General features: G+C 38.1%; 1 protein-coding gene across 1 annotated transcript in view; it reads right to left on the bottom strand.

Annotated features, from left to right (window-relative positions):
* The window catches only part of EXT2 (exostosin glycosyltransferase 2), a 147,740-nt gene that overhangs the window by 70,006 nt on the left and 51,090 nt on the right, over positions 1-26,644 (bottom strand). The window contains exon 8 of the mRNA XM_003781248.2: positions 10,489-10,620. Within this exon, the coding sequence (XP_003781296.1) occupies positions 10,489-10,620 (132 nt within the window). The remainder of the gene's footprint in view (positions 1-10,488; positions 10,621-26,644) is intronic.

Below are 26,644 nucleotides of genomic sequence, written 5' to 3'. Positions count from 1 at the left end.
TTATAGCCACTCAATTCACAATTGCAAAGATGGGGAAACAACCCAGGTACCTATCAACACGTGAATGAATTAATAAGCTGTAGTATACATATACCATGAAAGGCTATTCAGCCATAAAAAAGACGGAGACTTTGTTCATATGGGTATCCAATCTTTTCCTGTCTCCACCACACATTCGAGGAAGAAAAGTTGTCTTGGGCCACATGTTAAATACACAAACACTGACAAAAGCTGATGACCAAAAAAAAGGTCAGTATATAATTTCTGTGATAACCACCACCACCACAGATAAGCAAAACAGTCCTTATATAATCCCCATGTGGCCCACAGCCACAGGTTGGACACCTCTGCATGGGAAAACAAAGCTTCCCAGAGCAAATACAAAGATACTTGAAGAGACAAAATTCCCTGCAAGAGTCTGTTTTTACCAACTTATAGAAAGAAAAAGAGCTTACTTCTTTTTCTAAAGTCTTGAAAAGGTCTTGCCTGAACCTTCAAACACAACCTAGGGGGCCACCTGCAGAGAGCAAACTGCAGAGGGCAACCTACAGAGGGCTACCTGCAGAGGGCCACCTACAGAGAGCAACCTACAGAGGGCTACCTGCAGAGGGCTACCTGCAAAGGGCCACCTGCAGAGAGCTACCTGCAGAGAGCAAGCTATAGAGGGCTACCTGCAGAGAGCATCCTGTAGAGGGCTACCTGCACAGGGCCACCTACAGAGGGCTACCTGCAGAGAGTCACCTGCAGAGAGCTACCTGTAGAGGGCTACCTGTAGAGGGCCACCTGCAGAGGGCCACCTGCAGAGAGCAACCTATAGAGGGCTACCTGCAGAAAGTCACCTGCAGAGAGCTACCTACAGAGGGCTACCTGCAGAGGGCCACCTGCAGAGGGCCACCTACAGAGAGCAACCTATAGAGGGCTACCTGCAGAGAGCATCCTGTAGAGGGCTACCTGCAGAGGGCCACCTACAGAGAGCAATCTACAGAGAGCAACCTGCAGAGGGCCACCTACAGAGGGCTACCTGCAGAGGGCCATCTACAGAGAGCCACCTACAGAGGGCCACCTACAGAGGGCTATGTGCAGGTGTGATAGCCAAGTGGGCTGTTTGGGGCCAAAAGCACTTTTCAGTCACTTCATCAACTTTGTGTCCATGGGAGTTTAACCCCTGGTTCGGGGTTTTAATGAACTCTTATCTGTGTGCATAAAAACCTCTGAGAAATTACTGTTAAAAAAGTGAATTATCTCTGTGATACCTGTGGAATACCTATAACAAGCAAATAAACAAGAATAAACAAATTCTGAAAAATATTCCTTCACTTCAAGTGGCAAGAATTTCCACACAAAACCTCACTACAGATGAACTCACATTCAAAAATTGAAAACATATAAGGAAACGATGCAGTAAGAGCAATAGATCAAATTTTTACAAGAAATTCAGAAAACTGGATAGAGCAGCAGTCTCTAGCCTTTTGGCCCCAGGGACCAGTTTCATGAAAGACAACTTTTCCATGGGACGGGGGAGGGGTGATTTTGATAAGAATCTGCAAGAAAGTAATTTATTAGGGTCTCTGTGCAGCCGCTCTGTTAATGATAATCTGCATTTGCAGCTGCTCCCCAGTGCTAGTATCACTGTCTCAGCTCCACCCCAGATCACAGGTTAGATGATAACATTATAATGATATTTATCTCTTGATAATTTTGCTATTTTTATTCTGTACGAGAAGTACTTAGGGTAAAAGTTCACCGTACCTGCAACTTCCCAAAAGTTTAATGGAAAAAAATACACACAAACCCATACACAGAAAAAGAAATAAAGCAACTGTGATATAATATTAACATTTGAGGAAACTGTATATAAAACCAGCACACTGTACCCCATGACTACATTAATGTACACGGTGATGATTTAATAAAAAAAAAGAAAGAAAGAAAAACATGTGAGCAATCTGGGTGAAGTGCATACAGAAACTCCTATCATTAGAATTTTAATCAAGATACAAAGTTAAGATAACAAAAGAGATATTTAGGTCTGGTTAAATAAATAAAACATAAATAGAGGAACAATAAACCACAGACCAAAGTAAAAAAAAGCTAAAACTTCCAAGGATAATGGTAAGAAGACTGGGAAATTAAAGTACATGGTATCCTGGAAGGAGGGGCTCTGAGAACAGGAGTAAATGACAGAGGTCCCGTGACACCTTAAACCTAACATACCCAGACAGCCCTCTCCCTTTACCCCACTCCTCAGCCTTTTGCAAAAGAAGAGAGATTTATACTCTGGAGAAAATGAATGAGACAAAATCCAGACTCAGAGACACCAGGCAAAGCAGGTAGATGAGGCACCATAACAAATAGGAATTGAGCAATGATCTGTAAAACAAAGGATAAGAACCCATCTCTGTGTTCCATTTAGCTCCCCAAACACTTGCAGCCCAGACTCATTATCTACCTTCTCCCCTAACCCCAAAGGAAAGAAACATTAGTCTCTGGATTAATGAACCAGGCCCAGAGAAATAACCCAAGGTTACTAACATATGAATAAACACTCAGGTCTTGATCATCTTCCTAAGTAAAACCCATCGCCAACCCACAGCAAGGCCTTATTCATGTACATGGAGCTTCCAATGCGCTTTCAGTACCTCACACTCGTATGAGAGCAGACTGCCAGAAATTACTAGGTTATTTGAAGAAAGCTTCCAGTATAAAGACACCAGGGAATTCAAAGGAATTAAATAAAAAGAGCTAAAATAAATAAATAAATAAATAATATCTTCAGAGAGAGAAAATACTACACCCTTAAAACAAGAATAGAAAGCTAAGAAGAGATTAAAAAGAACTCAAAAAAAGCTCTTAAATTTTAGAAGCAAATAAAAGTTTAAAATAAAAAGGAAGAGGCTCTGAAAAGAACACAAAATTGAAATATCAGAAAAATTAGAACAAAAAGACCAAGAGGTGTTAAGGTAAGAAAAATAAAGATCAGTCTAGCTAGCAAATTCATCATCAGGTAACAAAACCATAACGAGAGAAAAGAGAAAACAGAGGAATAAAATACTCAAAGAAAGAAAACACAAAACTTTCTCAGAACTACATGAATTTCCATTTTAAGAAGGCCCAAACCAGTACCCAGTGAGCAAAAAACACCCATCCCAGGCATGTCGTTATAAAATTTTTTATAACACAGAATTTGCCAGAAGAAAAGTCACTTAAATCAGGAATTAGAATGACATCTTACCTTCTGAGACTAAAATGGGAAGCTCAAAAGATAATGGATTAATACTTTCAAAACTGTGAAGAAAACCCCCCTAAACCAGAATTCTACAGTAGCCCAACTATTAATGAAATGTGAAAAAGAATAAATACATTTTCAGATATGCAAGGTAATAGAAAGTTTTTCTCTCATAGTCCATTTCTCAAGAAGCTACTAGAAAAAAATAAACCAGAGAAGAGGATGTTAGAACACGGAAACAAGAAATCATACAAAGCAAAGAGAAAAAGAGAATCCCTAGTATCACGATCAACTGAGAATCAGGATGACCACTGTCCAGGAGACCTAAAGAGTGCTCACTTCAGACTGAAACAGAAGACAGGGTGCCACAACGAGATGACTCCAAAAAGGGAGAAAAGAAAAATCCTGCACTTCACTTGTACTTGGCTACTTTATTATTTTGTTGGAGAATCTGGTAAAAATTACTGATAGGAACACAGAAAACTAAGGAGAAAAAAGAGGCAATTATTAACTCCCTGGGAAATAAAAAGTTGTACAGGAAAAGAAACACAATCCTTGTTTATGACCTGGTTGAACTGAAAACAATATTTATGTAGTCCTAATAATATGAACAATAAATAAACACTGCTTTAATGAAAAATGATGACACAGCCCTACTGGTAAGATGGAGAGGAAAAGTGTGAGAAGAAAGGGAAAGAGCAGGAGGAAAAGGGCTAACTCAAATGAAATAAAAAGAGGTCTCTGAGTAAGAAATAAAAAACAGTACTTTATGGGGAAATAGGAAGAAAATATCGGAGGAAAGTTAAAAGAGTTGAAAGCAGCTGCCCCACATGAAGGTTATGTTAACCAGTTTGATGAGAGTATTTCAAAATGTATAATTTTTAAGCCATACATAATTTTTAAGCCATACATGTTATTCCTTTTTTTTTTTTTAAGACAAGAGTCTCACTTTGTAGCCTTCAGTAGAGTGCTATGGCATCATAGCTCACAGCAACCTCAAATTCCTGGGCTTAAGTGATTCTCTTGCCTGAGCCTCCGGAGTAGCTCCAAAGTGCATGGGACTACACGGGCTCTCACTCTAGCTCAGGTCTTGTACTCCTGAGCTCAAGCAATCCACCCACTTGGCCTACCAGAGTGCTAGGATTACAAGCATGAGCTACTATATCTGGCCCATGTCATATTCTTTTTTATTTATTTTTTATTCTTATTTTTATTTTATTTATTTATTTATTTATTTATTTTGAGACAGTCTTACTATGTCGCCCTTGGTAGAATGCCATGGCATCAGCTCACAGCAACCTCAAACTCTTGGATTTAAGTAATTCTCTTGCCTCAGCCTCCCAAGTAGCTGGGACTACAGGTACCCGCCAGACAACGCCTGGCTATTTTTTAGAGACAGTGTCTTGCTCTGGCTCAGGCTGGTCTTGAACCCGTAAGCTCAGGCAGTCCACCCGCCTCGGCCTCCCAGAGTGCTGGGATTACAGGCCTGAGCCACTGCACCCGGCCATGTTTGTCTTTTCATATTCCTTATCTATCCTCCCCATTTGGATCTGGCTGTGACCCAGTCTATTCCATTTTCTATCTGACCATCAGAATCAGCTGAATTCTCTTCTTAGGACCCCAGATTAAGCTCTCTGGATCTTCTTGCATCTCTCCATCTGCAGACCCAGCTCTGGTTTCCTTATCCCCTGAATGCTGATGACCTGAGACTTTCTAGCTTGTTTCTAAAGAAGTAAAGGGTATTCAAGGGAAGATTTAGGCTTTAAGGTAGTATACTGAAGCACTTGTGCAAATATGTTCCTATAAATGCAATAGCAATACCTATAAAAACAGTGGACTTCAAAAAACTTAAGCTTACCTAAAATTCAACCTAGTAGTTCTGAATTCCATACATATTTTTTTATCCTATCTAGCCAGTGGGAGGAAGAAGGAGAGAATAAGCCAACAAGGCCTCCTGGGGGGCAGGGTAGACTTTCAAATTCCAGAGAACATTCCACAAGTTAAAGGGCACTAAGTTGAGTTAAACAGTCTGTTAACCTGGTATCTTTTCAACTTAGAGTTCTGCTTCATATATCAGAGCTGGCACTTCTTCAGCTTGCCGAGTGATTGATTACTTGTTAGTATTTACAGCTGAGTGATACTTTCAGCTGCTTGTACAACCACAACCTTTGTGAGTGAGGGCCACTGTCTGGATATCTAAGTACAGGCAGCCCTGAGATTGTGTATCTCAGATGGATGTAGTCAAAATCTAATCTCTAGATGCTTCTAATCTAAGTCTTAGGGGTCAAAAAGAAGAACTGGATGGGGAGAAAGGAAGAGGCTCCTGCAGTCAGCAGTGAGTTAGGACACACACAGCGCATCAAATCCCCATCAAGATATGGTCCCCAGAGCAGCAGCATCAATAATTGAGACTTAGTAGAAAGGCACATTCTAAGCTCCCACTTCAGACCTACTGAATCTGAATCTTGGGGTGCACTGGCAGCACTCCATATTTTAACAAGGCTTTCAGGAGAGTCTAATGCATACAGACGTTTGAGAGCCACTGCCCCACAGCAAGCTCTGCCATGTCTGGCCCACAACTCTGATTCCTAATCCTCATGGGCGATGCTTGCCAATCGAGTGCTCTTATACAACATCCTCATCTGACTGATCCCTTCCCTTTCTACCCTCAAAAACTAGACTTAGACAGAGGCTATATAGGAAGTCCAGTTAAGTATATAGTCCTCGTCTGAGGCTTTGAGTACAGCAAAGTCACCATTCTGGCTAGATTTCACAGAAATAAGCTCTTGCTCTTCAATCTCATTCTAGGTACAATAATCCGTTTTAAGTCACCACCCTATTTTTTTCATTAATTTTTATCAAAGGCCCTGGGAACCCCTACTATCAGTCCTCTCTGTTTTACGTCTAATATGGTAAATGCAGAAAAGAAAAACAAGCTTAGAGTATCTTTATTAGTGTTATCTATGATAGCACTTGGAAAAAAGTATCTATAAAAAAAGTAAATAAAATTAAAACATCGTGATAAGATGGGGTATAATCTTTCAAATCACACTGTAAAAAATAACATGGGAAAAACTCCACTCTACATAATGTTAAGACTATATTACATTTAGTCTTTTAAAAATTGTCACCGAGAGGATGTGGTTTTGATGGCGCATGCTAGAAATCTAAAATTCACAGTTTAAGCCTCACTTGTCTCAGTCTCTCTCCTCCTACATGTTTATATCTGCCAGAGAAGCCGAGGTAAGGCAAGGAAAGTGTCCAAGAAGATGCCACACAGTCCAGTGCCAAGAGGCAAGGCCAGAAAGACCACTACCTTAGAAGTGATACAGGATAGAATATGTGGGGAGATAACGATTTGCTGATATTTGCAAATAGGAGAGAAAAACAAAAGCATGGAGAGACTGACAAGATAAAAAATTCCAACAGCTTTGACATGGGGAGCTAAGAAAACTAATGACTAAAACATGCACTCTTCCCTTATAAAGAAACTTAATTTGAAAAATTCCTTTCAAAGAGAAGATTCAAAACAAAGGGCCAATCTCCCCAATTTGGACAGATCTGCTACTTTAAGTTATTATATTCAGAATTACTGGGCCCACCTTTTTTAGGTTTTGAGGATGTGGCACAAGGTGGATAATACAATCAGCATCATTTTTACAGATAAGAATGGCAAAGCAGTTAGTGACGTGAATAATCTGCAGGGCCAGCCTCACTGTCTTCAAATCCACTCACACAGGCCTTCTCCACATCAAATTAAGGCAGCTGCATCTGGCCAAAATATGATTCTCAACTCTCTCCTCTTGCTCTCCAGTCTGAGCAAGCTCAGTGCATGGCTGGAGGCCCTGACAGTGGCGTAACTTTGAAAAACCCAGACCATCCCTTGATTTACTGACCAAGATCCACACCTACTCTTACCTCAGGGTGTCTGACATTGTAAATTTGATGGACTCTAGAGGAGAGATTCCCTGCAGATTGGCTCATCTAGAGTAGGTTAAATGTTTCCAAAGGGGAGGGGAGAAGTTACCTATAAATAAATCACGACTACTCAGGCTCCTTGTCAGATGCTTTCATTGAAGATGCAGAATGCATAGCTTACTGCTTTAAATCAGGGCTCCCATGGTGTAAGCTCCTAGAAGTGTGACAAAGACCTGAGTGTCCAAAAAAAGACTATTTAAGAAAGAGTTGAAAAAAATAGAATACATTTTCTAGTTATATATGTAGATTTATGCTTTTTGTGCATATTCTTTGCCAAATTGATAAGAGTTCAGACTTTGACAATTTTGCCCTAAACTAAGACGTATATATTTCAAAACTGCAAAATTTCATATTTTATTTTCTTCTAGTCTATCTTGTTATAAAAGAGAACTGAAATCTCAGCCCTCTATTCTTATTAAATGTCTCTCAGAGCTTTAGACAAAAGTACAGGATAAGGTCCCACTATTTCCACACTTTCCGTCTAGGTTATGACTTAAGGTTATTTCTGCTCAGGGGACTGGGAAAAACCTCAAGGAGAAAGGGGTATATGATCAGGCCTTTGAAGCCTGGATAAAATGCAAACATTTAGAGATGAGGGTGAAGAAAGGCACCAAGAGTCACAAACACACAGAGAAAAGCATGGAGCACACACAGAAAGGATTGAGTTGTGTTGCCAGAAATCTAAAGCTCCCCCAAAGGGAACAGAAGACAAGGAAGCTAGAAAGGGAGACTGTGTACGCCCCCCAGCAGTTTAGACTGCGTCTGGAACCCAATACCATCCTCACCCATGACCCACATACAAATTCCCTACCAGGATAAACTATGTACCTCAGTCTTCCTAAACGTCTCCCTCATTTGCCAATCAGAACAGTCAGTTTTCCCAGATATCACTTAAATGTGTTTTCTGTTAATTCTCACCTGGTTTCTGAAATAGTCTACTGTCTCCAGTCTTGTCCCACTTCAGCACACAATTCAAAGACGTCAGACTGACCCCAAATGCAATCTTGACACATTGCCTCCCTGTTTATAATGCTTCAGTGATTACTTATCACCTACAGATAACATCACAGTACCGTGTGTAAAACACAAGGTGTTTCTCCAGGCCTCATCCTCTGCCTCTCCCTCTCAATCCTCCTTCACTATTGCTACACCGACCTCCTTAAAGTTCCTTAAACCACCATGCTCCCTTGTCCCTCTGTATCTTTGAACTTGCGGTTCCTTCCAGGTGGAACCTAACTTTCTCTCCGTCTTTGAATAACTACTCCTCTAACATTCAAATCATCATTTAACGTTGTTCTAGAAGTGCTAGCCAATGCAATTACATAAAACAAAAAGAAATAAAATGTTCAAAGACTGGAAAAGGAAAGCACAATTGGCATTTGTAGATATGATTGTATATCTAGAAACATAAGAGAATCAACTATGAAAGGGAAACAACTGTATCATTCAGTAATTAATATACAAAAGTAGAAATTTTGTATACTTTGTCTTCATACAAATGGTAAGCAGTTAGAAACTATGAGATCAGAAAGTATTTCTGCATTAGAGCATAAGAAAAATATAAAAATCTAGAAAAAATTCATCAGGACTTGTAAAGAACCTATATAAAGAAAACTTTTAAATTCTACACAAAAGACAATCTTTCTTCCAGATAACAAGACTCACTGCACTGTAAGCTGCCCACAGGCCTGGATCCTTCTCTGCTTTGTTCATTGACATATTCAAAGTACTCAGAACAATTCTTTGAACATAGTAGGCATTTAATATATGCCTACTGAACAAATAAACACTTCATATAATCTAAACATTCAATACAATGCCAATCAAAATACAAGTAGGATTATTTGGGAAAACCTGACAAGGACATCAACATTCCACTTGAAAAATACACACGAATGATCATTTTTCACCTAGTAGTTGAGTGAAAACTCAAGTACTCAGGGTTCACAAAGGCCTGAAGAACCAGAACATATAAAATGTTATTTGTGGAACTGTACACTGGTATGGTCTTTTGAAAGGGCAATTTGTTGTACCTATCAACATTTAAAATGTATATATTCTTTAGGCAATTTCTCAGCGGGGATTAATTTTAAATAGACATTTATATGCAAACATATATGAAAGTTATGTTCCTTCTTTTACTGTTAGAAAATAGAAAAAAAAGGAAGTCTAAACATCAATAATAGATAATAGCTAATAACACATAATCCGCCTATCTATCAATAATAGACCTATTACATAACATATACCCAAATAATAGAATACTATACAGCCACCCTAAAAAACTGAAGTGGACCTACTGTATAGGAAGAAGTGGAAGTAGATCCACAATCTATTATTAAAGTAAAAAAGGCAAGGTACAGAAAAATATGTATAGCATGATCCTACTTATGCTTTTAAATTATACCCTTATGCTTCTATATGAATGGTAACACTATGAAAGGTTACCTTTAGTAAAGGTTTCAAGTAGATAGGCAGAAGGAAACCTCACTTCAAGTTAGAAAGATGTTTGCTGTTGTTTTTGCCATAAGCACACACCAACAAGTAGAATAGACAGAATTGGGGGACAAGAAGGGCTGGCCCGAAAAAAGAGTGATAATTAGAATGAGGAATGGAGAAGAGTCTCAAGAAAGCAGTAACTGCCAGTGCCAGAGCTGTAGACATTCTCAGCTAGAAAGAAGGTGTGAATAGAAGACACTGCCACAGTCCCTGCAATGACACAAGTGCCTTGGGGCTTCTTTAGGTGAGGAAAAAGCCTTGAGAGCAGCTTCTGACCACTCCATCTCTTTCCTAGAACAGTCAAAGGCCTCCGTCACAGTCTTGAGCAAGTTGACAGCAGCAATCCATAACGCCTCTAGATCACTTGAGTGTCAGATATATTAATGGGAATAAATGTAAAACACTTAGCACGGTCCCTGGCAGAAAGCGAGCACTGAAAATAGAAGCTATATTTAAGTTGCTTACAGAACTTTTTCAAGAGTTCTAAGCACTACAACTGCAAAAGTCACCAGGAAGTCCTTAATTTCCAACAAGACCCGTGCCTCCCCATTTATCTCTGAAATAGACTGTCTTCTTAAGCACATTTAAAACAAACTAGAAGCTGCTGTTTCTGGATTTGTCAGCATTTAAAAATTAAGCTTCCCTTATCAGGCCCAAGTATAAAAACCACACTTCCATCTTAGAAAGCTAGAATTTAAATAACCTTTACAATTGTAATACATTTTCCTTGCTCCTATCTGACAGCTGGACCGTGCCTCACATGGCTAGCACTGGAATTCACTTACCACAGCAGGAGGGTCATTCCATTCTTCATAGGAGATGGCAGCATATGGATAGATCCGGTCATTGATAATCTGCAGGGTAGCCAAGGCAATGGCTTTAATTGACTGGAAGTATGCTTCCCAGAACCACCGTGCCTATAAAAAAAACAACAATGTTCTAAGTGAGCCAGCAAGACAGAGTAGGAGACCTAGATACTCTATCACAGTATTTCCTAGGTATTTCCTGTATCAAAAAGGGAGGTGTCTAGGGCAAATGCTCCCTGTGGTCCAAGCCAACTCCATCAGAGGTGTCCATGTGCAGTCAAAATAGAATGTTAGTAAGTGAAATGCACATGGGATTCAACTTGGATATAAGAGAAACCCTGTGGTGATGAAACTACTAATGTGTTATACCAGAGCACGTTTATAGTTTTTTTCCTTAGCTGTATTAATAACACATACATGATAAAGTGTACAAATCTTAAATGTACAGTTCAATGAATTTTTACATATGCACGTATGCTTAGGATTACCACCACGATGAAGTATACAGAACATCCCAGCACCTCTTGCTACTTCCTAGTCAGGATCTCACCCTTCTAAGAATAACCATTGCTCTGATTAGATTCTATTGTGCCCACCCTTGAATTCCACACAAATGAAATCAAACAGTATTTACTCTTTCGTGTCTGACTTTGGCTTAACACTCAAAATATCCAAATTGTGTTTTGGTATCAAGGTTATACTGGCCTTATAAAATGAGTTGGAAAGTACTTCCTCTTTTTCTACTCTAAGAGAAATTTTATGCAAGTATTAATTCTTCCATGAACGGTTGTAGAGGAATTCATCAAAGAAGCCATCTGGGCTAGGAATGAAGGTTTTAAATTACAGATTACTTCATAGATACAGATTATAATTTCCTGCATATATCAGTTTCATATGTAGTTTTTTAGCAATATGCTATTACATCTGAATTGTTGAATTTGTTGGATAAAATTGTGCATTAACTTAACTTAATGCCTGTACAATCTATAGTGCTCAACTCTCTTCATTCTTAGTACTGTTAATCTGTATTTTTTCTTTATACTTGATCAGTCTTACTAGAGCTTTACCAATTTTATTTTATCTTTTTCAAAAAACCAACTTTTGGTTTTCTACATCACACTTTCTTTTTCTTTTTTCTTTTCCATCTCCGTTCTCTCTCTCTCTCTCTCTCTTTTTTTTCTGTTCTCCTTTTTATTATTTCCTTTCTTCTATTTTGGAGGAGTTTAATTAATCTTGCTTTTAATTTAAGACCGACATTTAGGTCACTGATTTCAACCTTTCTTCATTTCTAATAGATTTACGTAAAGCTATAAATTTCCCTCATGCATTATTTTAAATGTATCCCATATGTTTATATGTCCTATTCATTATCATTTAGGTGTAAAAAAAAAAACCCACTAATTTTCATTGTGATGACCTCCTTAACTCATGGGGCATTTAAAAGCATATTGTTTAATTTCCAAACATTTTGTGTTTTTTTATTTATCTTCTTGTTATTGATTTCTACTTTGATCATACCTTGATTATACTGTGCTCAGAGAACGTACATCGTATTTCAATACTTTGCTACCTGTTTAAACTTGGTTTATGGCCCAACATGGTGTTTATTTTTATAAATGATCTATGTACACCCCACAATGTGTATTCTGCAGTTGATGGATGCAATGTTGTTTAAATCTATATCCTTATTGATTTTTTCTACCTGTGTGTGCATGTATGTATATGCATGGGGGTGTGTCTATCTATATATTTCCCAAACTCGTATTTTCAAAATTGTGCTCTCCTCAAAGAGCTTATTGTGTCCAAGCTTGTCTCTTGTAAAAAGCATACACAGGTTGAGCACCTCAAATCCAAAAACCCAGAATGAGAAATGCACCAAAATCTAAAACCTTTTGAGCACTTCAGATTTTAAATTTGAGATACTCTACCAGTAAAGAGTAACACAAATGTTCTAAAATGTGAAAAAATATGCAAAATCTGAAACAATTCTGGACCTAAACATTTTGGAAATAAGAATACTCAATATGTAATTACATCTTGTACAGTTATTCCATCCAAAAATCTTAGGCTTTTAATTACAAATTAGTCTGTTTACATATAATGTAACTACTGATGTGGTGAAATTAAATGTATAATCCTTCTATTTGTTTTCTATTTATTTCACCTGTTCTTTGTTATTTTAATTTTTCCCTTCTCATCTTTAGAGCTAATAAATTTTTTTATTATTATTCCATGTTTTTCTTCTTCATCAGGTTGCTAGATTAGCAGTTCAATAACTTTTTTCTTTTTATTTTTTGAGACAGAGCCTCAAGCTGTCCTCCTGGGTAGAGTGCTGCGGCATCACAGCTCACAGCAACCTCCAACTCCTGGGCTCAAGTGAGTCTCCTGCCTCAGCCTCCCAAGTAGCTGGGACCACAGGCACCCGCCACAACACCTGGCTATTTTTTGGTTGCAGCCGTCATTGGTGGGCCCGGGCTGGATTCGAACCCGCCACCTTGGGTGTATGTGGCTAGCGCCTTAGCCACTTGAGCCACAGGTACTGAGCCAGCAGTTCAATAACTTACCAAACAATGAAAACCTCCATGTACCATCTGCTGTAACATTATTGGCAAATATTTTTTTATCTACATATTTTAAATCACATAAGATATTATTATTTTTAAAAGTAAATTTTCACTTCTATTTACCATATATTTATCCTTTCTTTTACACATACAGGAGCCTCCATCTCAAATTATCTTCCTGCTATTTGAATAACCTATCATTTCTTTCACTGCAAGTCAGCCGATGACAAATGCTCACAGTTTTTATTTGTCTCAAAGCTTCTTTTCACCCAATTAATTTTGGAAGGAGATATTTTCACCAGACAGAGAATTTTAGGTTAGCAATTGGTTTCCTTCAGAATATTCAAGATATAATTCCACTGCTTCTGGCTTCATCCAGTTTGTTTTCATTAATGGTAAATCATCTGTCAGTCTTAACACCTTTGAAAATAATAGTTAAGTCCTGTATCTTTGGCTGCATTTAAGCTTTTCTCTGTCTCTGGCTTACAGTAACTTTAACTATGATGTACCTTGGTGTAGCTCTTGTATTTATCCTGCTGAGGATTGTAGAGTTTCTTCAGTCTGTGGTTTGATGTCCTGCACTGCATTTGCACTAGACTGTTTATAACAGCTCAATTTCCAATCGTCAAAACGTGGAAACAGCCTAAATGCCCACCAACCCAGGAATGGATTAAGAAGCTGTGGTATACGTATACCATGGAATACTATTCAGCCACTAAAGAAAAAAATGGAGACTTTATATCTTTTGTATTAATCTGGATGGAGGTGGAACACATTCTTCTTAAGTAAAGCTTCACAAGAATGGAGAAGCAAAAATCCAAAGTATTCTAATATGAAGGCAGTAAATGAGCTAATACAAGGTGGGGATAGGGGAATGAGCAAGTGGGGAGAGGGGGATGGGGTCGCAGCCTATAGCACACTTCTTAGGGGCGCGATACAATTATATATGAGGCAGTTTATCTAACAAATGCAATCAGTATAACCTAATTCTCTGTACCCTCAATGAATCCCAAACAATATTTAAAAAGTTAATTAAAAAGTCTTCCCAGTGCTCAAGAAAGCAAGCAAGCAAGTAAGCAAGCAAGCTCTGCCTGTATTTCTTTTAAATATTACTTTAGTCATAATCTCTTCTCCAAATACACATATAACATTTCACAATGTTTCCCTATGTCCCATATGTCTCTTATTCTCTTTTTCTATGTTTTCTTTCTGTGCTTTACTCTGGGTGTTTTCTACTAACTTTTCTTCTGATTCAATAATTTACTCCCACCCCTTATGATGTCTAAACTGCTATTAAGCCCATGTATTAAATTCTTTATTTCCCACATTTTTCAGAATTTCCTATCTTCTTCCTTTAAAAAGTAGATTTCCTATCTTTACTGAAATTCTCCTTCTTTTCTTCAGTCAGTTCCTGACTGATAACTAATATCTGAATCACCTGTGGATATCTTGCTACTACGTTTTTTCTTTTCATTTTGGTTATTTGATTTCAATTTCTAGCATGCTTTTTAATTTGCTAGACCTTTAATTTGGCAGACCTTCTGTTTAAAAACTGTAGAGGTTCTAAATTATCCAGGTTATCCTCCTCCTAAGAACATAACATTCTTCTGGAAGGTATAGAGAATCCTGGCAGACGTTGGCTTTAAGTTGTGTTGGTGCTAACTTATTTCAGCTTTCCCTTACACTTAAGGTTCGGCCTTTCTGTGGCCTCCAATTAAAGTCTGAGGTATTTGCAGGACCCCTCTACTTTGGCAGGCCTTGAATACAACCTCCACCTCACCAGCACTACATATGGCTGCTGAAATATTTGCATTACTCATTAAATCCCTGCTGCTCCTTTCTACAGGGATTCCTGGAGTCTTGCTCTCATCAAGTGCATCTTAGGAGTTGGCAAACACCTCAAGGGAAGGGTGTGGACACATTTTTTTTTTTTTTTTGCTTTCTTCCCTGTGGTTTTCTGTTTCCTGGGATTTTGTCTTTCAAATCCCAAATACTTTGGTAACTCCTAACTCTAACTTGTAAGTCCTGCAGGACTGCTGCTTTCTGCGAGGGTTCCACACCACTGGACTGTGAACTGGAAAGTGTCCTCCGGGAAAAAGCATGGTAAATGTGTAGCCCACTCCACATGCTTCCTTTCTCTCAGGAAACATGTTCCCCCAAGGGCAGACTGCATAGGTTGTTCTCTTATGCCTCTAAACAGCTGTTTTATCTATTCAAATAAACTTTATACTTTTTGTCTTTTTTTGGCAGGAAGGTTACTCCAGTATCAATTACTCTGTCATGGCCCAATAGAGTCTTTTAAAAGACGACCTTTTTTTATTCAAGCAGAGGTTAAACCCAGTTCCTAACAGAAGCAGGATGCCAGTCTAGATGATTTCTCTGGCTTCATTCAGATCTATGATTCTAGTCAAAAGCAGAGGCAATTTATTGAGGGGCGGGGTGACTGCATGCAACACTAACATGGAGAAATTGGAAGGATAACCACAAAAGGTGAAAGGAAAAGATACTTTCTAGTCTAGGTTTGCCAATTTGGGTTCTGTTTTCCGAGCAAGAGATCTATCCATGAGAAAAAGCCTAGGGTAACTTGAGTTATATGACTGCTATTCTTTCCACTATGAAAAGGCAGCAAAGTACCACAACGACAATTTCTCCTTCTCAAAGAAAAGCTAAAATACGTATTTAGTTTTCAGGGGCATCTAGTTTACTTAAGCTATTGAGTTATTGGCCATCTGGGTACAGCTGGCTGGCTGCCTGCTACTGCTTCTTAGATATGCCCTACTCTAATCTCATTCCTACTGAAATTCATGTGGCTGCTCTCTCTCCCATCATCCATCCAAAATATTCACATTTTATGAGACTGGAAAAGACCTATCTTTTCTGAGACATCTTTATCCATCACTCCTAGTATTAGTCTCCCTTTACTATGAAATCCCTTAGCTCTTAGAGCCTCTGCTACACAGGTCAGTTGTTACATACACCAATTTCATAACTGGTTTTCTGTTTTCAGATAATCACTTTTTCCTCTGTAGCTAGACTGTGAGTTCTTTGGGCATAGAGATTGGCATTTTTAATATTAATATCCTTCAAATGTTAGTGTTTTACCTGCTGCAAAGTACTTTATTTCTTTCTTAATTTATTTATTGAGACAGAGTCTCACTATGTCGCCCTTGGTAGAGTGCTGTGATGTCACAGCTCATAGCAACCTCAAACTCTTGGGCTTAAGCAATTCTCTTGCCTCAGCTTCCCAAGTAGCTAGGAGTACAGTTGCTTGCCACAAAGCCTGGCTATTTTATTGTTGTTGTTGTTGTCAGTGTTGTTTAGCAGGCCTGGGGCCGAGTTTGAACTCACCAGCCCTAGTATATGTGGCCAGCACCCTAACCACTGAGCAAAGGGTGCCAACCCCACAAAGCACTTTTATTTTCATGATCTCCTCTGCTCTTCATAACCAGTTCGTCACTTACTTAGAACACATACAAGTTTCATTTTATGTCAGGAAACTGAGATACAAAGGTGTTAACTAGTAGAATTACAGTTCAAACCCATGACTCTTCACTCTAATTCAGACCTTTTCCATTTCATATTGCACACAGTAAGTTTTAGAAAATGGTCTTTTTCCAAGAAACTGAAAGATGTAAAAAAGTACTAAGAAGTATGAACCCACACATAAAGACATATATATCCTGAATATTTACCTCCTTTTCTTAAATGGGTCTATCATCATATATTCTTTTATTTGAAATCATATTTGAATTAAACCATACTCCAATTTAAAATTCTACCACTCACATATGATCACAGTGGAGACAGCAGCCTTTGGGATTTACAGAAAATAACAATTAGTAAGCAATCTAGCTAGAACACCACTGTGCAACAGAGCTTCTAATTTAAGATGTCTGAAATCATCTCACCCTGTTCACCAAATTGCAATTCACTCAAAAAGGAAGCAAGTTGTGCCAATAATCATAGCTCAAGTGTCTGAGCCTGAGGATAAGTGAACTTCTCAGACTTAATTGTTTCTGCAGGACTTCTGTAATACCTTGAAATGTTCAGAAGGCATTATAATTTACAGCCCCTCCAGGACTTAGTGTTAGCCATTTGTCCACGGAAAGGAAGGATTTTTCAGCTATGCTGGCAATATACGAAAGCACCACTGTTCTCATTCAGAGAGCAAGTGCACATAAATGCTTCTGGTCTTTTCTCCCCTAAACACAGACTATGCCTATGGCAGAGATATAGTGTAATCCAGTGGAAAGAACAGCAGTTATGAATCTTGTGCAACTGTAAGTTACTTAACATCTCTTTTTTAAAAATCTTTAAGATGGAGTATGAATGAGGGATTTCTCAGCAACTATGCAAATTCCCCAGTCACCCTAAACTGTAAGCTATACAGTTGATGAGCTAAGTCACATATGAATAGATCATGTCAATATAACCTTGAACAAAGTATTTATTCTTAGTTAAACAAATAGCACTGTGATTTTATAAAACATGCAGATTGTATAGCATTAAAGACTACAAAAATTCTACAATGCTTTCAAACCTGAGAACTGTAAAGCTCCCACAGCAGGAAACACTTGTGATGGATGAGATGGAAGGAGGGACAAAGAAGTAGGAAGAGCTTTTCAGGAGTGTCCAACCTTTTTTCTTTTTCTGCCACATGCTGGAAGAGTAAGAGTTGTTCTTGGGCCAAACATTACATACACAAACACTAATGAAAGCTGGTGAACAAAAGATAAAGTCATGCATACTTTTCACAATACCTGACATCACAAATAAGCCAAACAGTCCTCAAATAATCTGCATACACCCTGCGAGCCACAGGTTGGACACCCCTGTCCTAGAGGACAGGGACTAGGACAGTTTAAAAGTATCATAGTAAACAGAAACTTCAAGTCGAAATGGCTATTTCAGTTTACACATCAATTAAACAAGATTAATTCCTTAATTTCAAGTAAAGTGAATAGGAGTTGCAATAACAAGTGTTTGAGGGAAGCCAGTGTGCTACAGTTTGGAAAGAACAGCAGCTATGAACCTTGTATAACTGTAAGCTACTTAGCATCTTTAAGATGGAGATCATGGAGCTGTGAAGATTCCATGAGATGAGGTCTGCAGAACAGGCAATCGCAAGTGATAGTTCCCCTCCCCCTAAATTTTCATCCACCTTGTCCCTTTAGGGTCTTTGTCACTTTCATTAGAATATATTCAATACGTGGTAGCACTGTTTTGGGGTGAGAATGGGCAAAGGATAGGAAGACAGATGAAATGGGATCCCAACTTTATACTCTATTCATCCCAATTCCTGAAGGCAGTAAAGAAATCCAACCTGTCAGAGAATAGAGCAAGAAATAACAAAAATACAGGCAGTCCTTGAGCTACGAATGACACAGGTTCTGCAGGTTTTTTGTTAGTTAAATTTGTATATAAATTGGAACAAGTCCAATGTACTTGTTAGGTAAATTACTTATCACCTGTAATAGCCCTGGTCTGTAAGTACGAGTCGTATAGAAGTCAAGTGTTCGTAACTCGGGGACCTACTGTGTAATAGCCTTCATTCATAAGTGCAAGTTGTACATAAGCTAGATGATTATAACTTGGGCACTGCCTGTATTATCAAGTGGGAATGACATAGTACTTTATATTGAAAAGTATAGCAATCAATAATATGTCCTTCCTAGATTAATCACAAAGCATCCAAGGAAAGACCTTCTCTGCACATTCCATGAGTGGGAATGTGCCTAGTTTTGCTTCCCACTAAACTCTCAGAATCTAGACCAGTACTTGTTAAAGAGAAGACAGTCAATATTTGTTGAAAAATCTCGGCGCCCGGGGCTCAATCAGCTAAGGCGCCAGCCACATACACCTAAGGTGGCGGGTTCGAATCCCCAGCCCAGGCCCGCCAAACAACAATGATGGCTGCAACCAAAAAATGGCCGGCGCTGTAGCGGGCGCCTGTGGTCCCAGGTACTTGGGAGGCTGAGGCAGGAGACTCGCTTGAGCCCAGGAGCTGGAGGTTGCTGTGAGCATGATGCCATGGCACTCTACCCAGGGGGATAGCTTGAGGCTCCGTCTCAAAAAAAAAAAAAAAACAAATCCATCTATAGGCACAAGGTGACACAGGTACCATCAGCATCCCATAAAATGTATTCAAATCTTCTAAGTACCAATTCACAAAGTTTAAGGAGGAAACCATCATTTAATAATGAAATCACATCTGATACACCAAGTTTTAAAAAGTAAAAGATTGGGGGAGTGGATCTGAGAGACAACAAAGAAAATATGTTCCTAAATGGAATAGCAAGACAGAAATGGGACTAAGAATGTACTTCCAATACATGTATGTGTACAGACTACAAAAGAGATAAACAGTTTTTAAAACTATGCCAGGCTAAGTGTGCTGCCTAAAAGTGGTCAGGATATCTGTCTAACAGTACAAAGACTATAAAACAACCCCACCTACCCTGAAGTTGCCTGAGAACATCTGCATCCAATGATGGCTTTCAATGTCTTTAATGAACCAATCAACTTTGGACTGCCCATTTAATCAGAATCTTCTGAATGTGACCCAGATCAATGGTCTTTGTTTGGGTACATTAAAGCAGTGGTCCCCAATCTTTTTGGAACCAAAGCCCAGTTCATGGAAGAAAATTTTTCCCAAGAGAGGGAATGTCTGGTTAGTGGAGCTGTCAGAATACACACAACATTTATTAATTAAGTTTGCTGTCTTAAATGGGAACAGTTTACATCATCCTCCCAAATTATAATAACATCAAAGATTACTGATCACAGATCACCATAACAGATATAACAGTAATAAAAAGTTGGAAATATCACAAGAATTACAAAAATGTAACACAGAGACATGAAGTGAGCACATGCTGTTGGAAAACTGGCACCAATAGACTTGTTCAATGCAGGGTTGCCACAAACCTTCCATTTGTAATATACACACTTATCTGCAAAGCACAATAAAATGAAGTACAATAAAACAGGTATGCCTATAGATGAATCCACTATTATAGTTGGAGACTTCAACATTCCTCTCTATCAGAAATGGACAGATCCAGCAGACAAGAAATCAGTAAGAAGATAATTGAACTTCATCAATCAATATTGGATATAGTGGACACCTATGGACTATGTGATCCAAAACTGCTAAATACACATTCTTTTAAAGCTCACATGCAACTTGCACCAAGATAGACCATATTCTGGGTCATAGAACACATCAAACTTAAAGGAATAGAAACCATATGATACCTGTCCTCAGATCACTGTAGAATTAAACTAGAAATAATGAATATAGCTGGAAAATCCTGTCAAACCTGTGTAGAACCATTCTCCAGATGGCTTTGAACAAACCAAATTCCCTTTCCTTTTTCACTTGTATTACAGTTCTCAAAAGTAACTATAGAATGTGCTGGGAATGCAATATCCTAAGATGGAATTGGTTGGAGCAGCCCAGGCTTTATTCCAGTCTCAGAATAAAAATTAAAAAACAGGATGTCAATTCAATACTTTCGCACAATGGGTCATGTCAACCCTTTAAATGAAAACACCATTACTAAAATTTATGGAATGCAGCTAGCACAGTGCTTAGAGGAAAATTTATAGCATTTGATGTATATATTAGAAAAGAAAAAGATCTAAAATGAATGATCTGAGATTTGACCTTAGGAAACTATAGAGAAAGAAGAGTAAATTAAATCCAAAGTAAGCAGAAAAAAAGAAATAATAAAAATTAGAGCAGATATGAATGAAATTGAAAACAGAAAACCAATGGCAAAAAGCAATAAAAGTAATTGCTGGTTCTTTGAAAAGATCAATAAAACCAGACTAATTGTATAGAAAGAACAAAATAAGAGACAGAAAGAAGAAAAAAAGAGAGAACATACAAATTACTAATATCCAAACTGAAAAAGGGGACATTACTATAGATCCTATGGACAGTTAAAGACGAGTAAATGGTACGAACAACTCCATGCTCACAAATGTGATACTTTAAATGAATGGACCAATTTCTTGAAAGACATTAATTTGTCAAAACTCACAGAAGAAGAATTGAAAATCTGAAGAGGACTGTATCTATTTTAAAAGTTGAATCAATAATTAATAACCTTCCAGAACAGAAAAGCACCAGGCTCAGATGGGCGCACTGGTGAATTTTACCAATCATTTAAGGGGGAAATTATACTGATTCTCTACAACCTCTCTCAGAAGACAGAAGCACAGGGAATACTTCCTAACCCATTCTATTAGGCCAGCATTACCCTAATACCAAAACCAGACAATGACATTACAGGAAAAGAAAACTATAAATCTTTATCTCTCATGAAAATGGAAGGGAAAAAATTCTCAACCAATTGTTAGCATGGTTCAACATTCAAAAATCAATTAATGTAATCCATATCAACAGGCTAAAAAACAAAAGCCATAAAATCACATCAATAGATGAAAAAAAAATTGACAAAATCTAATACCTATTCATAATAAAAACTCTTAGCAAAACAGGAATAGAGGGGAACCTCCTCAACTTGATAAAGAACATCTACCAAAACCTTACAGCTCCCAGACTTAATAGTGAAAAACTTAAAGCTGTCCCACTGAATCACAAAGCATAGATGTCCCCTCTCACTACTCCTTTACAACATCATTAAGTCCTAGCTAACATAATAAGACAATAAAAAAAATGTATACAGATTTCAGAGGAAGAAACAAAACTATCTTTGTTTGTAGATAACAGGATGGTCTATGTCGAAAATCCAACAAATCAAAAAATCCTGGAACTAATAAGCAATTATGGAAAGGCTATGGGATGTAAGAATAATATACAAAATAATATACTATATGCCAGAACTAAATAACTGGAATTTGAAATTAAAAATACATTAACCATTTACATTAGTGCTCTCCAAAATGAAATAAGTATAAATCTAATAAAATATGTATAAGATCTATAAGAGGAAAACTATAAAACTCTGATGAGAGAGATCAAGGAACTAAATAAATGGACAGATATTACATATTCATGGATAGAAGGAACCATTATTGTCAAGAGGTCAGTTCTTCCCAATTTGAACTACAGACTCAATAAAATCTCAATCAAAACCCCAACAAGTTATTTTGTGGATATTGACAAACTGATTCTAAAGTTATATGGAATGATAAAGACCCCAAAAGGCAACTCAATATTGAAAAGGAACAAAGTTGAAAGATTGACACTCCCTGACTTTTATGAATACCATAAATCCCAGTAATCAAAACAGGGTGGTATTAGCAAAAGAACAAATAGATCAATGGAATGTAACAGAGAGCCCAGAAACAGACCTCTATAAATATATTCAGCTGATCTCTGACAAAAAAGGAAAAGCAATATAATGGAGAAAAGAGATTTTTACCAAATGGTGCTAGAAAAACTAGTCATCCACACACATAAACATAAACTTAGAAACAGACTGTAAGCCTTTCACAAAACTAACCCAAAGCGGATCATAGACCAAAATACAAACTGCAAAACTATAAAACTCCTATAAGATAACGTGGGAGAAAACCTAGATAGCCTTGGGTATGTCAATAACTTTTTAGGTGCAATAACAAAGGCACATTCCATGAAAAAAATAATCAATGAGACAAACTTCACTGAAATGAAGAACTGCTCTGCAAAAGACAATGTCAACAGAATGAGAAGACAAGCAACAGACTGAAAGTATCTGCAAAAGTCACTGACAAAGGACTGTTATTCAAAATATGAAAACTCAATAACTCAACTATAAGAAAATAAACAGCCAGATTAAAAAGTGGTAAAAAAAGAAAAAAAAGAAAAACACTGAACAGACAACTCACCAAAAGAAGATACACAGATGGCAAGAAAACATATGAAAAGATGTTCAACATCATATGTCATTAAGGAATTGGAAATTATAAAACTAAGATACAAATACACACCTATTAGAATGGCTGGCTTCCAAAGCACTGACAACCCCAGATGCTGGTGAAGATGTGGAACAACACGAACTCTTTTATTTTGGTGGGAATGCCAAATGGTACAGCTACTTTGGAAGACAGTCTGGTGGGTTTTCATACAACCAAACATTCTTACCAGATAATCCAGCAACTGTGGTCCTTGGTATTTATCCAAATGTACTGATATTTCACCTCCACATAAGAACTGCACATGGATGTTTATAGCACCTTTATTCATACATAAAACTTGGAAGCAACCAAGATGTTCTTCAGTAAGTGAACAGATAAATAAACTGTGGTACATGCACATAATGGGATGTTCTTCAGTGGTAGAAGGAAATGAGCTATCAAGCCATGAAAAAACATGGAGGAAGCAACATAATACATATTACAAAGGAAAAGAAACCAAACCAAAATGGCTACACGTGGTATGGTTCCGACTATATGACTTAAAGAAAAGGCAAAACTAGGAAGAAAGTAAAAAGATTGGTGGTTGCCAGGAGTTGGGGGAAAGAAGGGACGAATAAGCAGAGCAGACAGGATTTTTTAGGGCAATGAAACTGTTCTGTATATTATTACAATGGTGGACACATGTCACTATATCTTTGCCCAATGCCATAAAATGTACACTACCAACAGTGAATCCTAATATAAATTATGGACAAAATGATGTGCCAGTGTAGGTTCAGGAACAGTAAGAAACGAATCACTGTGGTGGGTGATATCAACAGTGGGGGAGATTACATACCTGTGAGGACAAGGGCTGTATAGGAACCCTCTGTACTTTCTGCTCAATTTTGCTGTGAACATAAAATTGCTCTAAAAATAAATACATTGATTTAAAAAATCCCATCTGTATTTTAATGTTCATCTCCTCCTTGGAACTACCATGCGCCCTTCTTTTTTAATGCAACTGATACTCAATTTTTCTCAATAATCAGCATCTATTCCCTGTCCATTGCTATTTTGTGGAGGAAAAAAAAACTTATCTTCCCAGATTAATCAAAACCTCCCACAATGCTAAGCAAAATTCATTAGCCCCCTACCTGTGGGCAAGGATTCAAAAAATTGACTCATAAATACTACAACTTTAGGACAGTAGGTTTCTGTGGGTTCCCACAGCTTCTTTACACTGGGATTGTGAACTTCCTGTAGAATAAGGCTTCTGTGTCCTAGAAAATTAGAATGGATTAAGGAAACAGAACTCCACCCTCAATGTCACGATTAATTTTTCCTAATATCAGCAAAGCAGTAGTAGACTTGGCTTAGCCAGTGAAGAGTATTTTAAGATGTGTTGTCCTAGGGGAACAGCTGAGAATCATTTTAAATGCAGCCACTGCCAAGAGCAACATCTTACATGGCACACCTTAGTGAACACGTATTTGCTCTTCTAGATACTCACATAGAGCCCAGTAATTCTTGCTAGAAATTAATCTCTCCTAGAATATCATCTCAATTTCTTTTTACCTTGTCCCACATTTCCATCTTTCTAACAATATGTTAGAATTTGGGCTCCATAGTGGGTTGTTATTATTGTTGTTTTGTCTTTTTAAAAATAGTGTGGGGTTGGGGGCAAGACACAGTTCTAAGAGGGACTTTACCTAACAAATGCAATCAGTATAACCTGGTTTCTTGTACCCTCAATGAATCCCTAACAACAACAACAAAAAATAGTGTTGGGCTGGGTATGGTGGCTCATGCCTGTAATGCTAGCACTATGGGAGGCCAAAGCAAGGGGTGGGAATAGCTTGAGGGTAGGAGTTCGAGACCACTCTGAGCAAGAGACAATGACTCTACAAAAAATAGAAAAATTAGCCAGGTACAGTGATGCATACCTGTAGTCCAGCTACTTGGTAAGCTGAAGTAGGAGGATCCCCTGAGCCCAGGAGTTTGAGGTTATAGTGAGCTATAATCATGCCATTATATTTTAGCCAGGGAAAGGCCCTTCTCGAAAAAATAAAACAAAACAACAACAAAAAAAACTCTATCCAGATGGCACATAGGTAGTAAAAAGAAAAAAACATCACCTTAATATTAACAAATACAGTTGTGAAATTCCATGGCACACTAAATAAACCTTTTTTTCTCTTTCCCACCCTTCTCATGACTTTGAGAACTTGCTCATAACTTCACTACTTGCCTAGCTGTAGCAAGCTAGCTCCTTTCAATCTAACTTTCTCCAGCCCTAGCACTTCTATTATACCATCGCTTAACCTCCCCCAGTTTAATCCCATTTTTCTGGTGCTGAGATGAAAACAGGCTTGACGTAGTCTTCTAGGCCAAGTTTCCTTAGCATGTTCCAGAGATTTCTGGAGAAGTCTCACGATCAGCAACAGCCCCATTTACATATATGCATAAAAAGTTAATATGCAATAATTTCCCCTTTGTGTTGCTTAATTTGTAGGAGTTCTAGATCTTACTCTTATGTGCAAAACTGTAAGTCACTCAAAAGTTAGAAAGACAAGAAAATACACGACCAGTAATCAAATCCTATTCTCAAACAGAGGTGCCTGAAAAATTCCCAAAGGCCCATATATAAGCACATGTCATCCATTCTGAGCAGAGTATTCCTTAGGAATCTTAGACTTAGTATTTATATTTATGGGGGGAGTGGTTAAAGAATTAACACGCAGTTTATTCCACCAAAGAAAATGGCTGTCGCCTATATTTCTAAAGTGTCACAAAAACATAGGAAAAGGAAGTCTGGACAATACTTTTTTTTTTTTTTTTTTGAAACAGAGTCTCACTTTGTCACCCTTGGTAGAGTGCCATGGTGTCATAGCTTACAGAAACCTCAAACTCTTGTGCTCAAGTGATTCTCTTGCCTCAGCCTCCCAAGTAGCTGGGCCTACAGGCACCTACCACAATGCCCAGCTATTTTTAGAGACAGCGTCTCGCTCTTGCTCAAGCTGGCCTCAAACCCGGAGCTCAGGCAATCCACCCGCCTGGGCCTCCCAGAGCGCCAAGTTGTTACAGGCATGAGTCACTACACCTGGCCTTGGGCAATTCTTTCCCATAGCAAAATAGTGTACTTGCTTAAGTTCACAAGAGTTTTTAATTAGATAAGGTGTTTTTCAAGGACCAATACATATTTACAAGTCTTTACAAACTTACACGGCATCAGATTACATGGCTGATTCCCATAAACAGTTTAAAAACTACAATTATCATCAGGGTAAGGCGACACAGACTAAGAACTATTAATAAACACAGGACAAGGAGAGACAAGTGAAGAATGGGGATTCAAATTCCTTTCTTTCTCTAAGTCCTGCAATGGAGTTTGGTAAATTTGCACTTCGTGGGGAAACAGACAATGAAGGCAAACACAAGCAATCAGGAAATGATCCTCTATGTACAAAAAGGCATATTTATCTCTGTGTAAAAGACAAACGGCCCTGGTGAGAGGATGAAATAGTGGACGTAATACCCACAGTTAGTTCTGTTCAAATATCTGCGACCTCAGATAACGAGGATGCTCATCATCACCGCTATCATCTAACATTTCCTCCTCCGCAGGAATAAGAATTCCACACAGGCAGCAAGTTTTGTCTGTTTTAACTATTACATCCCCAACACCCAGACCTATGCCCATCACAAAGCAAGAGTTCGAT

The sequence above is a fragment of the Otolemur garnettii genome, unplaced genomic scaffold, assembly GCF_000181295.1.
Source record: "Otolemur garnettii isolate 467f Iridium unplaced genomic scaffold, OtoGar3 scaffold00001, whole genome shotgun sequence".
In the NCBI taxonomy this organism is placed as follows: Eukaryota; Metazoa; Chordata; class Mammalia; order Primates; family Galagidae; genus Otolemur; species Otolemur garnettii.
Note: the sequence above shows the minus strand (reverse complement) of the source record. Positions and strands in the feature narration are given on the sequence as shown.